Here is a 14,272-nt window from a genome sequence, read left to right as displayed (position 1 = left end):
TGGTTTCAATGTCAGTCAACGGTCAAATAAAACTGCCTCTCTGTCTTTAAAAACAAACAAAAATCACTCCTGGGTAGTTCCAAATGTTGGCACATTGTTTGATAGTTGTGTACGGAGGGTCCAAAGGCCGCAGTAGGGATTGCCATAGTGACTGCTGGGGCTCCAGAGCATTTGTACTTCGAAGTGGCATGGCAATCTAGCGCCTAAAGCCACTCACTCATTGGTATCCAGGCAAAGAGCCATACCCAGCAGTTAAGTCATCCAAAATTATAGAGTAAATTCCAATCCTCTTTTGTATGTTGGTAGTCTCTGAAGCACGTGTGTAGTACCACCATCTCAAGGGTATGTTCTGGAAAAAGCTGAAGCAGTGCGAATCTCTGGGCGTCCAGAGCTAAGATGGCTGCCATTGGTGTCGCTATTACTTCCACACTTCGTTTCCTTTGATTAAGGGTTTTCCTCCATTGACTAACAACAATAGGAGTGTCTTCTAACCCAGGGGTTATAAACCCAGTGAAAGGGAAGCCATCCTTACCCCTCCATGGAGCATGGTATCTCCCAGGGCTTGTGCTCATGTCAGCGACCATGTGACCACGTTGATAAAAGGGATAAGCGTATCTCACTCTCAGTCTTGACCAACTGACTCCTGCCTGCTGTGTTGTCCTTGCTCGCGCTAAGTAGCAGGCAGAGAGCCACCCTGTACCAGGACGGTGCCCCTGCTGGGCAACGCTGTCCCAATGTTCCTCTGCTGCAGCCAAGTCCCTGCAGGGCAATTCAGCGTCTGTGGGCCGGTGCCCCTGCTGGACAACACCGGCTGTGTGGCTGTGATGGCCTGGGTGCCCCCAGGCTCCCAGGTCAGTGAAGCGCCCCTGTGCTCATTGGCGGACCGGGTGTTCCTTGTCCCTGGATGTTGGGTGGGTGCCCCCAGCAAGTCCCCAGGCTGGATTGTGTGCCTGTGGGCCAGCCCGTAATTGTTCAGGCCAATGTGTGAGGGTGCCCCCAGCGACGGAGGGACTGGCCTGCGTCGCAGGTCCAGTCACAACAATGTTGACGAGGAAGATGAGCCTCTGCCGCCATGCTGCGGACTGGCCCAAGAAGTAAGAAGACGCTGAGGAGAGAGTAATGCAGGCGGCGCTGCCGCAATACATAAAGAAATCTCACACCGGAGAGAGGTAGGAGTGGCCCTGCTGTTGCGCTCCGGACAGGAGCGAGGCTGAAGGTGGGTGTGTGGCCAGCCTTCAAGTTCGCTGCAGCGGCAGGCGCGGAATTATCCTGGGATCACCGGCTGCGACTGCCCAGAGAGCTCCGTGTAGGAGCGAAAGTAAAAAGGAAAGCGGCCCGCATGAGGCATCCCGGGCCAACCGCCGGCAGGTGTTCAATGCACTACGATCAGAGCTAAAATAAAGAGGGAGTCTTTATTTTCAGTGACATTTGAAAAAAGTAAAGTGTGGCACTCGCCGCATCTACTAGTCCGCCTCACAGCTGGGGGGAGGGGCGGAGAACTGCCAGCGGCAACGCTACCCCAACCACCACATCACTGTTTGCAACCTGCATGGGTGTGGGGGGAGAAACAAAGTGGAGCAGCTGCCCGCACTTTAATGGAAAACACTGCACTTCCCGTGCCAACGCTCCTAAGGGATACGGAAATGAAGCGCTGCGCTTCAGCGCCATGAAAAGGAAATGTATGGGCCCCCTGCAGATCCCGGACCTCCAGCGGTGAATAACACATGGCAAAGCCCATGCTGCTGCGCATTGCCCCTTCTAAAGATCCTAACTAGTGGAGAGTTTGCAACAAGGAAAAGAGGTGTGGAATAAGTGGCCGCTCCTCCTGCCACACTGGTTATTAGAAAGAAAGGAAGAACTGGACTGGCACATAGGGTTGCAGTCTCATGTGCTTGGAGGAGACCTCCAAGTCATGCTGTCTGCCTCACCATCAATGAATGGGCCAGGCCAATGTGCTCCCAGTTGCAGCTTTGCCATCCCCTGAACTGAACTGTCCTGAATAGATGCCAACAGAAGTGGGACTGGTCTCCTGCAGACCCGCAATTGCTTACTATGGACTCAGTAGCCATCGCCATGAAGGCTGAGATCCTGCAGACCCTGGACTTACTTAAAATGGCCCAGTCAAGTGGCTATGTGAAGCTGTGATCCTGCGTATTGTGGACATGCTTTAAATGGTGTGAGGGGCTAACGGTGGTGGCATTCAGTAATCCAAGTTCCACTCACTCATGTTAATAAAGGGTTTGTTTAAATGTGGAATTTCCAACGTGTCACCCGCAATCCACCAACCATGACTGTCACCCTAAGGGTGTACACATACTCAGGATGTGTGTCAGGTTTGAAAGTACCAAAGTAAGCTCAGAGGTAGTGATTGTCCCAACCTTAGTTTCAATGTACATGACTATTATTTGCACCCGGATGACAAGCATTGCTGTTTATGACTGGTAATTGATTTAATGTCCAGTGGTGTTTGCCTGTTTGCCATTTTGTTTGTTCGTTATGGAGGAGTGTGGTGTGTCACCCCTCCTGGGAGCATGGTATCTCCCGGGGCTCATGCTCATGTCACTGACCATGTGACCACAATAAAAGGGATGAGCGTATCCCACTCGTCAGTCTTGACCAACTGACTCCTGCCTGCTGTGTCGTTCATGCCAACGCCATGCTGGCGCTAAGTAGCAGACAGAGGGCCTACCCTGCATGGCCCTGCACAGGACGGTGCGCCCCTGCTGGGCAACGCTGTCCCAATGTTCCTCTGCTGAAGCCAAGTCCCTGCAGGGCAACTCAGCGTGTGTGGGCCTGCCCCCTGCTGGGCAACACCGGCTATGTGGCTCTGATGGCCTCGGTGCCCCCAGTTCAGTGAAGCGCCCGTGTGCTCATGGGCAGACCGGGTGTTCCCTGTGCCTGGATGTTGGCTAGGTGTCCCCAGCAAGGCCTCGGGCTGGCCTGTTGGCCCAATGTATGTGCTGGGTGCCCCCAGCGGTGGTCGGACTGGCCTGCGTGACCGCAAGTCCAGTTACAACAGACACCATTTCACAACCACCACCCACGTTCACAGAAATAGTGTCACTGGGAATACTGCTCCCGAGTGGAGTAGTAGGCAGGAATTGCCTCATTGGCCTGCCACATGGAATATGGTAACCTTGTAGCCTGCCCTATGGAATATGGTAACGTTGTGGTCTCAACCTTCCTGAACTCATTAACCTGTTCCCCTGGAAGCATTATGTCCCTGAGAAGTCAGCAAGCCTTCCCAAAGTGTGTTTGTCTTGGAGGGGTATAAATATCCCCCACGTTGGTCCTATACCTATAAAGGAAAACAGTGGTGTGGTTCCTCAAGAGAAAGCTCAATCCCTGACTCGTGTTATGCTATTTGGATTTGTACCGTGCACCACATCCATTTTCATGACCTCAAGGTTCTTGCGTGGATCTCAGGTTGAAGTTAGGAAGGGGGATTCAGGGTACGTAGAATGATGCTGTGTGTGTAGGACCAGTAGCAACTGGTGTCTGTCTGGGAGTGTTTTCTAATTTTCTATTCTGATCTGTATCCCCAGAGGTGGGCGCTACCTGCGGGTCTCTGAAGATCTGTGTTTTGGAAAGAGGATGGGTTTGCAAGTGAACTGAAGAGGTGCAGAGGTAGATGGGTGTTCAGGGTTGACCTGGATTCTCTGTAGGGCAGGGAAGGGGGTGGCCATGCTAACTGATAGCAGACATTGCTTGGCTTTCTAACCCCTCAAGGGCAACACAGCAAATATTACTGTCACCTGGCCCGCGATGCAGAAATGTCTCCGAAATCTGGCACCTCGGTTAGGGGCGGAGACGGCCTCAACCTTTTGTGGGGGGCTGGATAACAGTTTTGAAAGCAGGTTGTGCAAGTGACCATTAACCCATTTGGCTGTCGGCCCCCACTTTCTCTGAGCCTATGGGGCTGAATAGCTTATTAGGCCTCCATTTGGCCCATTAGATGCCTCATTGATCCCAAATCAGAGGATATTTAGTTTGACAAATAAATGCTCATCATTGGGGGAGTGGGCAATCCAAAAGCTAAGCCCAGCAGATAAGCCTCCAGCTTTATCGTAGGGGTGCTACGGATATCCCCTGGGCAGGCTGTGTCCTCTGCCACTGCGGGTTTGCTGCCGCTGCCACTTTTAGGATTGTTTAAAGGTAAATACTCTGCTCTCCCGGGAAGAAGTCGTCGATGTGGTGCACAGACTAAGAGCCATAGCAAAGTACTGCCTTCTGTCTGCAACCTCCTTAATGTCGGAGGGCTTCTCCCATGACAAGGGGTTGGGAAGCCACGAGATCTTGCGCTTGGACACTGCCATGAATCCTGAACACTGGCCTATCACAGCCTGAGAAACAATACTAACGATTAACACACCGAGAAATTCTAAAGCAAAGTTCAAGCTTCTCCCCAGTAGTCAGGGGAAAATATTGAAATAACTTATACAGAGACTGCAGTTTCTGCCAATTAGGGGTCTTTTGCTAACCCATAGAGGAAAACTTATAGTTTTGATGGAGGCCCTTGGGATAAATCCATGCCACTCTGGGCATGCTCAATTTGATGCTATAATGCAGGCTCACCAAAAAATGTAGACTTATGGTGAGATTTTTCTATTGTCTTTATCTTCCGATAAATAACTTTTAAATGTGCTTGCCTTTATAGGTGCCCGTGTATTTTTCATAAAACAAAGCTGGCACGTTTCTCATGCATCCTATGCGTTCTTAAGGACATTTCGGGGCCACCCTCCAATTTGCCCCCCCCCAGTTCTCCCCCAGGGTCCAAGACATAGATGCAATGGTTACATTATTCATAATAATCACAACATTTGTATAGAATTTGCAAACAAGATTATTTATTGGAGTCATACACAATTTTGGGGGCGGTCCCAGCCACGATGTTAAGCAATCTCATTAGACTTCTGAGGTGGCCCTTTAGGGTTTTACCCGGGCTTGCAATAATTTTTATTGTCCCGGGTGACACTTGTCACTTCCGGTTTCGCAGAGTAGCGGAAGTCCACCTCTGGTTATCAACTGCCAAGCAGTAATCTGCAGAATCTCGTTATGAAAGGGGTGCATCTATTATTTCAAGGTGGCATGCCAATCTCGACAGGGAATCCGACTTGTGAGTTTGAACAACTAGCTGGCGAAAAGGATTTTTCATATACAGACAAGAAGAGTTTTTTTACCAGAATAAAACGACTGATAGAAATGACACCATATGTCCAAATGTAAGCGTGCGTCATAACATAAAACTGAACACAAACGGCGTGACGCAGTTTTCACAAAGAACCCCAATTTGAAGGTGCATGCAGGAAATGAACGGGCTTTCCAGTCTCAGACGGGGAAAACTTGGCTTGCAGAGAGGAAGTGCACCCGTGCTTCAAATCTAGGACAGATGAGGGCACCGAGGGAAGGAGGGAATACTACGTGAATGTGACAGACAGGACCTTCAAAGTGCAGGCTTCAGTTAATAGCCCCCAGCCAGTCACACACCCATGGAGAGATGGGAAAGAAACCCCCTTCCTCTTTTTAGGCACCCAGATGGGCCTGACGTGTCTGTCTCAGTCATAAGAAAGAGTCACTCTGGCTGGCCCCCAGCCTTATTACCGCCATCTGCAACGCTGGAGGAGCGTTGGCTGCAGCTAGAGCACAATGGAACGTGAAACTGCCTCATAATACGTCTCCTTGCCCCTGCCCTCCGACCATGAGCATTGAATCAAGGGCATGGTCAGGAAAAGTCGCCACACCAGCACTTCATTCCACAGAAATAAAAGAAGAGAATCCCACCCTCTGAGAACCCACCCCTATTATCGTGGGCCCACCCCCTCTCCCCCTGTACACCCGCGGTGCTATCTAGTCTTGGCTGTCACCACATGCTTGTGGGAGGCAGGGGAGCGATGGGGGGAGGGGGGGGGGCTTAATGGGCGAACAGAGGAGGAGGCGAGGAGGGGCACGGGTGGCGGAGAAGAGACAGGTGGATAAGACTAGAGGGGCTAGGAGATTGACACAGTGGAGCAGGAATGAAAAGGCGAGGGAGGGAGGATGACAGGCGCTTGTAAGTAGAGTGGTGGCGATGAGGGAGGCCTGCACTGTCGAGAGCATACTCACGCTTGGTATCCGACACGCACGGGGTGGGGGACCACACCAGCATCCCTTTGAGTTCCTTGTTGCTGAAGCGGGCAGGGCTGTCTGCAGAGGGAAACCAAGACAGGAGAGTTAAGCAGACAGGCCTTGGAGCTCAGCCACACACATCATTCCATGGCCGACGAGGCGCCACTGGCAACGAACAGCTCAGCAGGGGCCCGCTGCACTGTCGCAGGGTCACGCGAGGTTACTCGGGGCCTTTCCTCACTCCTCGCTACCACCCCAAGGACATCCCGCTTACGCTGCACCACAACATCTGCAGTGCATAGGTCCCTGCACACATGCAAAGAATAGTGAAACCCCCGGGCATGTCTCCCCATGACTAAACATCACTATAGCACTGCACCGAAAGAAGAAAACGGTGCATTTTTACCCAGTCCTTCTTCCTGTCTTCAATAAAAACACCATAGGTATGCCCCTGGCTGGATGGCATGCATTTGTACACCTTAAATCTCACTATCACTACACGGAATAACAAAACCACTGCGCATTTCCAATGCATGCAATAAATACAAACAATCCGAAACATATATACCTTTTATAACTCACTGCATGGCATAAACCACCCCTAGTATTTTGACCCCTAAATGTCACTGTAGCACTGCATGGAAAAAAGATCTCAAGCATGTGCATCCCTCAAAATCTCACGAGCACTGCACAGAATAAAAACAACCACAGGCATGTCCCCTCTATCACTGCCTCATTGCACAAAAAAGCATGTTAAATCCTACTGCACAGAACACAACCCCCATCCTGTGACAGAATGCCATCCGGTGAGGACGGGATAGCCTGAACTGTTTTTGATTTTTTAGAGATCAAATGATGCAGGTAAATCTGTTTCTGAAAGGGCGGCCTGCTAATCGGAGGCACATGCATAATGCTCCATGCCAAAATCATAATGCACATATGTGCCTTTGCTGTGACTCTCTCCCGACATCCCTGGCAACTGCCCTGCAGTAACAATAGGGCTGGATCAAAGGCCACAAGGGTTTTCCTGACAGCTGCTGTAACACAAAGTTCTAAGTGGCAGAGACAGCTTTTTGGTCGTCAGCACCTCTGGTTCAAAACATAGCATTTATGTACTCCAGCTACTGGGTGGCATGGTAAGCATAAATAGAAGTCATGTCTAGTTATGACATGGTAGCTTCTGAGGTGACAATGATACTACTACAGCATTTGGATGCCATAGTACGGTCATCTTGGTGAGGCGATTCACTCGTGAAAATGATGGGTAGCTCTCTGGCCTAAATATATCCACAATAACCATGTGGGACACTGCCTAGGAAGTTGCCTCTTCGATCACCCTGAGGAAGGCAACACCTTCTTGCAGGGCAAAGAAACCTCACTGTGAGGTCCCCATGGAATCGGTGCTTCAAAGGCAGTCCTGACATGAAAATGGCCTTTTCACTCCACCGTGCTGACCACTGGATTTCTTTTCAAGTTAGAGTAGCCAAGATAAGAGGATAAGCTCAGAGAGGGGTTGCACCCTAATCCTTCTGCCCCCTCTCGACTTCCTACAGACAAAGCACTGTGGGTATGACATCACAAGGCAAAGGGCACTTGTTACAGCAGCCTGGAATGAATTCCTGACAACAGGCTTGCTTTCGACTAATCTGCTGTATCATTTTGCCTTCATGCCTCTGCCATAGATGAGACGACGGAAGGCTGCAAGGAAGATGAAAGCTCTTTTCCCAACCCACTCAATGGGTACATTTGGGTTGAAAGTCCTGAGGACAAGGGCCTCTATGTTGCCTGTGCACTGGAACCAGAATCCTGCTCACTGGAGATGTATGATCACCTGTAGGTGCCAGGCAATCTTTTTGGAGTGAAAATGTGGAAACAAAGGACTTCCTGGAGACCCTGGACTGGGCCTCCTAGCAACCCAGAAGTCCAGAAGCATCTCAGAACCGTTTACTGCCTTGAGATACCTTCAAGCTAACTCAAACCCACTCAACTCACTGCACTGCTGCTTTTGGCACTCTCAGCATTTTGAGTCACTTACCTGTGAGCCACCCAGACGTCAGCTCAGCCCATTGAAGATCGCCGACTCAACTCTGGGGAAGCAACTGACTCCAACACAGACTAAACTTGCCAGAAGCCATCGACTCTTGCTATCTCGAACGTGACTAAATACTGCAGAAGCGTCATCTCGCTGCCGACTCGACCGCCAACTGAAACCACTGGAAGACATCGGCTTGACCTTCCTTGAATGGCGACTTGATCCAACGGGGGCCCCCGCCTCGAAGCGACTCAATACCAAATCACCATTATGAAAGCACGACTCGACCGTCTCAAAACCAGCACTTGCCTAGAGGCCTGGCTCGATACTGTTGAGCCCCAAAGATAAGAACCCAAAGGTATTTGAAGAGACCATGTGCCCCTAGCCCACTTAATGGATGTTAATGCCCCTTTTTTGCCTTTTACAAGAAATATCCTTGAACACAGACATCGGCTGCTCAAATCAATTCCCTGCACCCCTGTCTTCACCCAGAGTGTCCTTTACTTTCAAAGTCTGCATTCTCTGTGTAACCTTTACAGGGATGGGCCTTTAGTCTTTATTAGTTATATGCCATGTTAGTTTTATTTAAGATCTATTTTTATAGCACCTTGGTTGGACATTGCCTTTTTCACACCGCTGTACCATTACTGTTTGTGTTGCATCTGTACCAGCTCACAACATTCCTGAAGAATATAGGCTTCCCTCGGCCACGCTACCAAAAGAGGCCAAGGAGGTATACCCGTCGACGGTGCCTGTTTCACCTTTATGATTGGGATCACTGTCTGTTTTGTAGTAGTGTGGGACAGAGTAGGCTATTAAGCCACTACTCATCCCTACACTCCTGCAGAGCATTAGTCCCTTTGTGACACATCTCCCATGCTTGTCTAGCCCTTTAAGCACACAGAACAAACACTAACTAGGCATGTCTATTAATCCCAATGTATCAATGCACAGAATAAAAACACTAACAGCTATATGCACAGCATGTGACTCTAAGCAGATTAACGAGCATCAGAAAAATATATATCATGCATCTATTACTGCACGGAATAAAGAATTCCTCAAGCCCTTCTCTCTTTCTATTATGTATTCCTGACTGCCTTTAGAACGTCCATTTACCTTTCTGAGTGTTCTGAGAAAGTAGATTCTTTCTTCAGGTGCATGTGGCAATGTTCCGAGATTGAGAAGAGGGAAGATGTAAAAGCCCCTTTTGTTTAAGAGAGCAGGAACTCCTGGGTAGAAGCAACAGGTACAAAGCAGTACTGGTTTGACAGGAAGTTAACTTTAGGCAGCTGCATAGGTCACCAATAGCAAGGTGCTACTGTGCCACCACGGTGGCCCAACAAAGAAAATCTGGATCCAAGTGCAGGGGTGGGTGGGACTGCCTGATGATGGCTGTTTGGATTAGATGGTGTACATCCTTGCATTAGCCTAATTCCAAGAGATCAGAGAAAGAAAGCTGATAGAACCCTTTCAGTGTAACAAGAATCATCACAAATCACACAGTTTACTCGTCCACAGTTTGTAAACCTCTTTGACAATCAAAGGGTGTTGGGGGTAAGGGGGCTATAGACCACCGTGTTTTAGTTAGAGTAATTTGTAGAGTGCTACACACTGCCTTTCACCTGCTTCAGATCACTCGGGATAGGTTATAACAAGGAGACCAAAGAGCGCCAAGTGGGTGATCATCAGAGTCTACCTCCTGGCACACTGGACATGGACAAAGAACCCTCTCCAAACTCTTTTGATGTAGTCCATCTAGTGGCTGATAAAGCCATGAGATCAGAAGAGATCATGAAGTCTTGTCTAGCCCCTCAGGGGAGTGGAATGCTGGTCTTTGCCTTTGGACAGGCTCAATTAATGAAGTCAATGTGGATAGAGCGAAGAGTCTTCATGAAGAATGGGTGTCACTGTAGACCGAGGAGTCTTTAATATTCAAATAACATAAAGTGTTCCCACCAGGAATGATTAGATGTTCTGGATAGTTCAAGACCAAAAAATCATGACATCATTGCACACCCCGAAGAGGTTACACATACAGCAACCCTATTGCAATGCAAGACTTCATCTAAGAAGCAAAAGACACTAACACATTTGGCAGATCCAATCATTTAATTTATGCATTATATTAAGCCATCTCAATACCAAAAATCTAAAATGATGTATACACTATGCAATAAACAGTACAGCATGTATCACAGTATACATCTTCGGCCAAATGTGTTAGAGTCTTTGCTTCTTAGATTAAGTCTTGCATTGCAATAGAGTTGCTGTAGGTGGAACCTCTTCGGGGTGTGCAATGATATCATGAATTTTTGTTCTTGAACTATCCAGTGTGCCAATAACTCTTTCCCATCGATTGAGTCTCGTGTGAATCCCTTTGTTGATCTTTGTCACTCGTTTGATTTTGCACACTGGCACATTTTTGGGTTTCACTACTAAGACCAAGGGAAAAACCCAAGTAGTCACTTTTAAGTGACAGTCTACCTTGATTTTGGGAAACTATTCATAAACAGTAGGTAGATAACACATTACAGATTATCAACAGTTAGACCCTCAAAAAGAACTACATTAAGTTTGTTCTAAGAAATTTTAGCAATTATAGCTTATTCTTGTTTTATTATATTTTATTAACAGTTATACCCGACAACTTGTGACCATTAGTTCAGTGAAAGAAGACAGCGAACTTGTGACCCCTCCTGATGAATGTCCCATAACAACCCAGAGGACTGAAACATTTTGAGTCTTCCCTCTAGTGTTAGCTAAACCTAGAAGTTGACATTTAGACTTATTAAGGGTCTGAAGAATAAGAAGATGCATATTCTTTGTAGTGTTGTTCTATAAAACAGTGAATGCATGTAACATCCAGCCTTCTATCCAGAATAATTTGTTGTCACTTGTAATTTGAATTTTTTGGTACTGTGATCTTTTGTTTGAGATTTTCTTTTAAATGTGTCTTAATACATTGTTGAATTGATTTGTAGTAGTCCTTTTTGAGGGTCTAACTGTTGATAATGTGTTATCTACCTTCTGTTTATGAATAGAATACATTTGTGGGTTTGCCACATTGACTCCTTAGACAACATGTCCTTTAATTTGAATTAAGTGCCAAGGGGAGACAATTACGAGCTGGATTGCTCAACCTCCTTGTCAGAGGGGAAGGTAGCCTGCCGGTATGAGGAGACAAAGGTTGAGGAGGGGCAGATGGTGCTTGAGAAGGAGCATGAGGAGGGAGAGACCATGGGTAAGAGGCAGGAAGAAAATGAGGATGTGGTTGTGGCTACCAATCATGTTGAGGTTGAGGAAGCAGCAGAGTTACTCAAAGAGTACCCCAGAAGGTGGTCAAGTAGTGCGCCCTGGACTTGCAGGGAGGCAGTGGTACTCCAGCAGAGGAGGTGGTGGCGCTGCTAGAGACTAAAGAGCACCAGTTGGAGGAGACAGAGCTGGCCCCCGACATATGGGTCAGGAGGGTGAGACCGGTGCCAGAGAAGAATTGCCTTCCCATTCAGAGGAGGCAAGGCATGCCCTGACCTGCTTCAAGTGGAGGAAGAGACCACAAGACATCCCAACCATGACATCCCATCCTATCTGGTCGCAGGTGTGGAACTATTTCAACTTGTGGTGGGTATGACTGTCAGGGAAAAAGCAAGCAATGTCATATGCAGCCTCGACCAGAAGGCATCTCTTTGATGCGCAATGGTATGTTTAAGAGGCACACATTGTCAATCAGGCTCTAGCAAGTGACCCTCCTCACCTGACTCTGAGCCAGCCCAACCATCTGCCTGAACCACAGCCTTCGCATATAGCCCAGCAAGCCTAAACCAGCGACATCATCAGCTAGCAAGGACGCTTTACTACCACTATCTGCACAGCTCCTGTTGGTGGTGGTAGAATTCAGGGTGTGGCATCATTTGGGTAGGACAGGCGAGGCAGAGCAATGAGGAATACAAGCACCTGTTGCCTGTGTTAACCATCATCTGTCATCCGGGGAGCTGGATCCCAAGGCAGTGATGGCTGCCAAGGAAAGGCGCATTCTCCAGCACCACCCTACCCTGTTCTAGGTGACTGGGCAAGAGGGTCGTGAGTAAAAGAAAAAGAGACAGAACACAGTGTGCAGAAAGAAATGCAGGAGTAGCTACACTAGTAGGTAGAGCAAAACAAATTGAGGCTAAACCTTCAGTTTGAAAGTGCAGTACTAAGGTTCAGATTGGCTCTGTTGGGAGGTAGGGCCAAATAATTGAAGGTGAAGGTGAAATTAAACATTTACTTTTGCAATGCATTCAACCACTCCTGTCAGAGTGTAAGGTACCACTTTTTCCCGTGCACCTCCATCCAGGTGAGTGTAGCTGGCTTGCATATGTATATTGACCTGATGAATCGGTTATGTGGTCTTCCGAGAGCTGGGCCTGGTGCTTCATGCCACCACAGCCTTAAACGAGAAGATGCTTGTTCCTTTTTATGAAAGTAAGCTCTCTAATGTGTGTGTGTGTGTCATAAGCTCTCTCTCACATGTGTGTCATTGGGGTTTCTCGTGTGGTCTAAGAATATTAGTGCTAAAAGACAGTTCGCACTGCACACTGGCCGGGTGCAGCTCAAGTGATCCATTGCTATTTTAAAAAGTGCATATGGCCAAATGAGAAGCTATAACAGAAGTGGCTCATCATCACTAGTTAGTTGGTATGCGTCAAGAATATAGGCATTAATCATCAGTCTTTCAAGGACCTGCCACAGTCTTGTGTGGACCCCAATGCAGTCAACAAGCCAGAGGGGAGGAAAGGTGGGAGGCCTGTCCCACTGCCTCTTACAATTTTCCACCCTTTGAAAGCTCCTCATAGTGCCCTCTGAACTAATGTGAGAAATTGTGGAGAAGGAGTTTGCGTTGTCTGATAAACCTCTTTGCAGTGGTGGAGTCCTGCACTGGGTTGATGATATCTGACCATGTCATTCTCCATTCGTTTGGCTTTACCCTCCTTCTGCATCACCAGACATTTCATGAATCACATTGGATAGTTCTAATCCCAACAGATACACCAGTGGCATCACCTTGCTGAGTGGCTGAACATACAGGCTCAGTAGCCTCTTCAGAAGGCTTTCCAAGGGACCCTCCAAATGTGTGGGACTGTTCTCGCCAACCGTCCATGATATGGAGGGTTGAATTCCTTGGCATTGCTGTTTTCAGATGGTTAAAATGGAGGTGATATGACTGCAGCTATTCTAACATATTCCTAGCATTGTAGCAGTGGCTAAAGTGGGTGCAGATCTTCCTGGCCAACATACCATCTCATCGAGTGGCGGGTACTGACCTATGAAGTGAATCATCAGAAGATGGAGGACATGCGCAAAGCAGGGCACGCGTCTGGTTTTGCTTGTCTTTAGAGCAGCTACAACATTAGACTTGGTGTCATCTACTATAAAACTCATTTATAAACCACAGGGAGTGAGCCAATTTTCCATACCCCCTTTACGTCCTCCCAGAGATCAACTCACCTGTGGGACCTCCTGTCATACCTTTCCATACACAAGATTGCCTGCTGGCAAATTACATTAGGTGTGTGCTCTAATGGTCTTTGCTGACTAGCTGAATGAGTTAGGTGACCGTTGTCAGCAGAAGTATGTTGCTTGTGCACTGGTCTGCATGCCCATTGTTACGTGGACTTTCTTACCCTCAGAGTGAACCAGTGCCGGGCCCACTACTTCCATAACATAGTTGCAGAGGCAAGGTATTTAAGATTGTGTGAAGTAGTACCAACTGAAAATTTCCCAACAGGGATCAACAAGGTCAAGGAGATGCCTGAAGCCACCGTTTTCTATAACGGAGCAGGGCAGCAGATCAATTGCCAACATTACACCAAATGTGCCATTGAATGCACAGTTTTTGTGTCTTCTGATAGTTTGTGTCAAATTCAAAAGTCTCAGGAATTGTGGGCTGATGCAATAAGGGGGGAGGGAGGTGTCAGTGTATCGTCGAATCTGCAGGCAAAGTAGTTCAGACAGAGAATGTGCAAATCTGTGAATCAGCAAAGTTCTCTGATGTAATGATATGGGATGGTTGTGCAAATAGACCAATTGCATTCAGTTGAACGGTGGGGGGATGCCCAGTCCCTTTTTCCTTTTGCCAAGCATGTGAATATTGCC

General features: G+C 48.1%; 1 protein-coding gene across 3 annotated transcripts in view; it reads right to left on the bottom strand.

The window, feature by feature from the left end:
* The window catches only part of RCOR2 (REST corepressor 2), a 265,979-nt gene that overhangs the window by 125,126 nt on the left and 126,581 nt on the right, over positions 1-14,272 (bottom strand). For all 3 annotated transcript variants that reach the window (XM_069645118.1, XM_069645119.1, XM_069645117.1), the window contains exon 4: positions 6,103-6,183. In XM_069645118.1, the coding sequence (XP_069501219.1) occupies positions 6,103-6,183 (81 nt within the window). The remainder of the gene's footprint in view (positions 1-6,102; positions 6,184-14,272) is intronic.

This window comes from Ambystoma mexicanum, chromosome 2p, assembly GCF_040938575.1.
Source record: "Ambystoma mexicanum isolate Mex_15411 chromosome 2p, UKY_AmexF1_1, whole genome shotgun sequence".
NCBI classification, from domain to species: Eukaryota; Metazoa; Chordata; class Amphibia; order Caudata; family Ambystomatidae; genus Ambystoma; species Ambystoma mexicanum.
The sequence above is the reverse complement of the archived record's forward strand: the minus strand, read 5'-3'. Positions and strand labels throughout refer to the sequence as shown.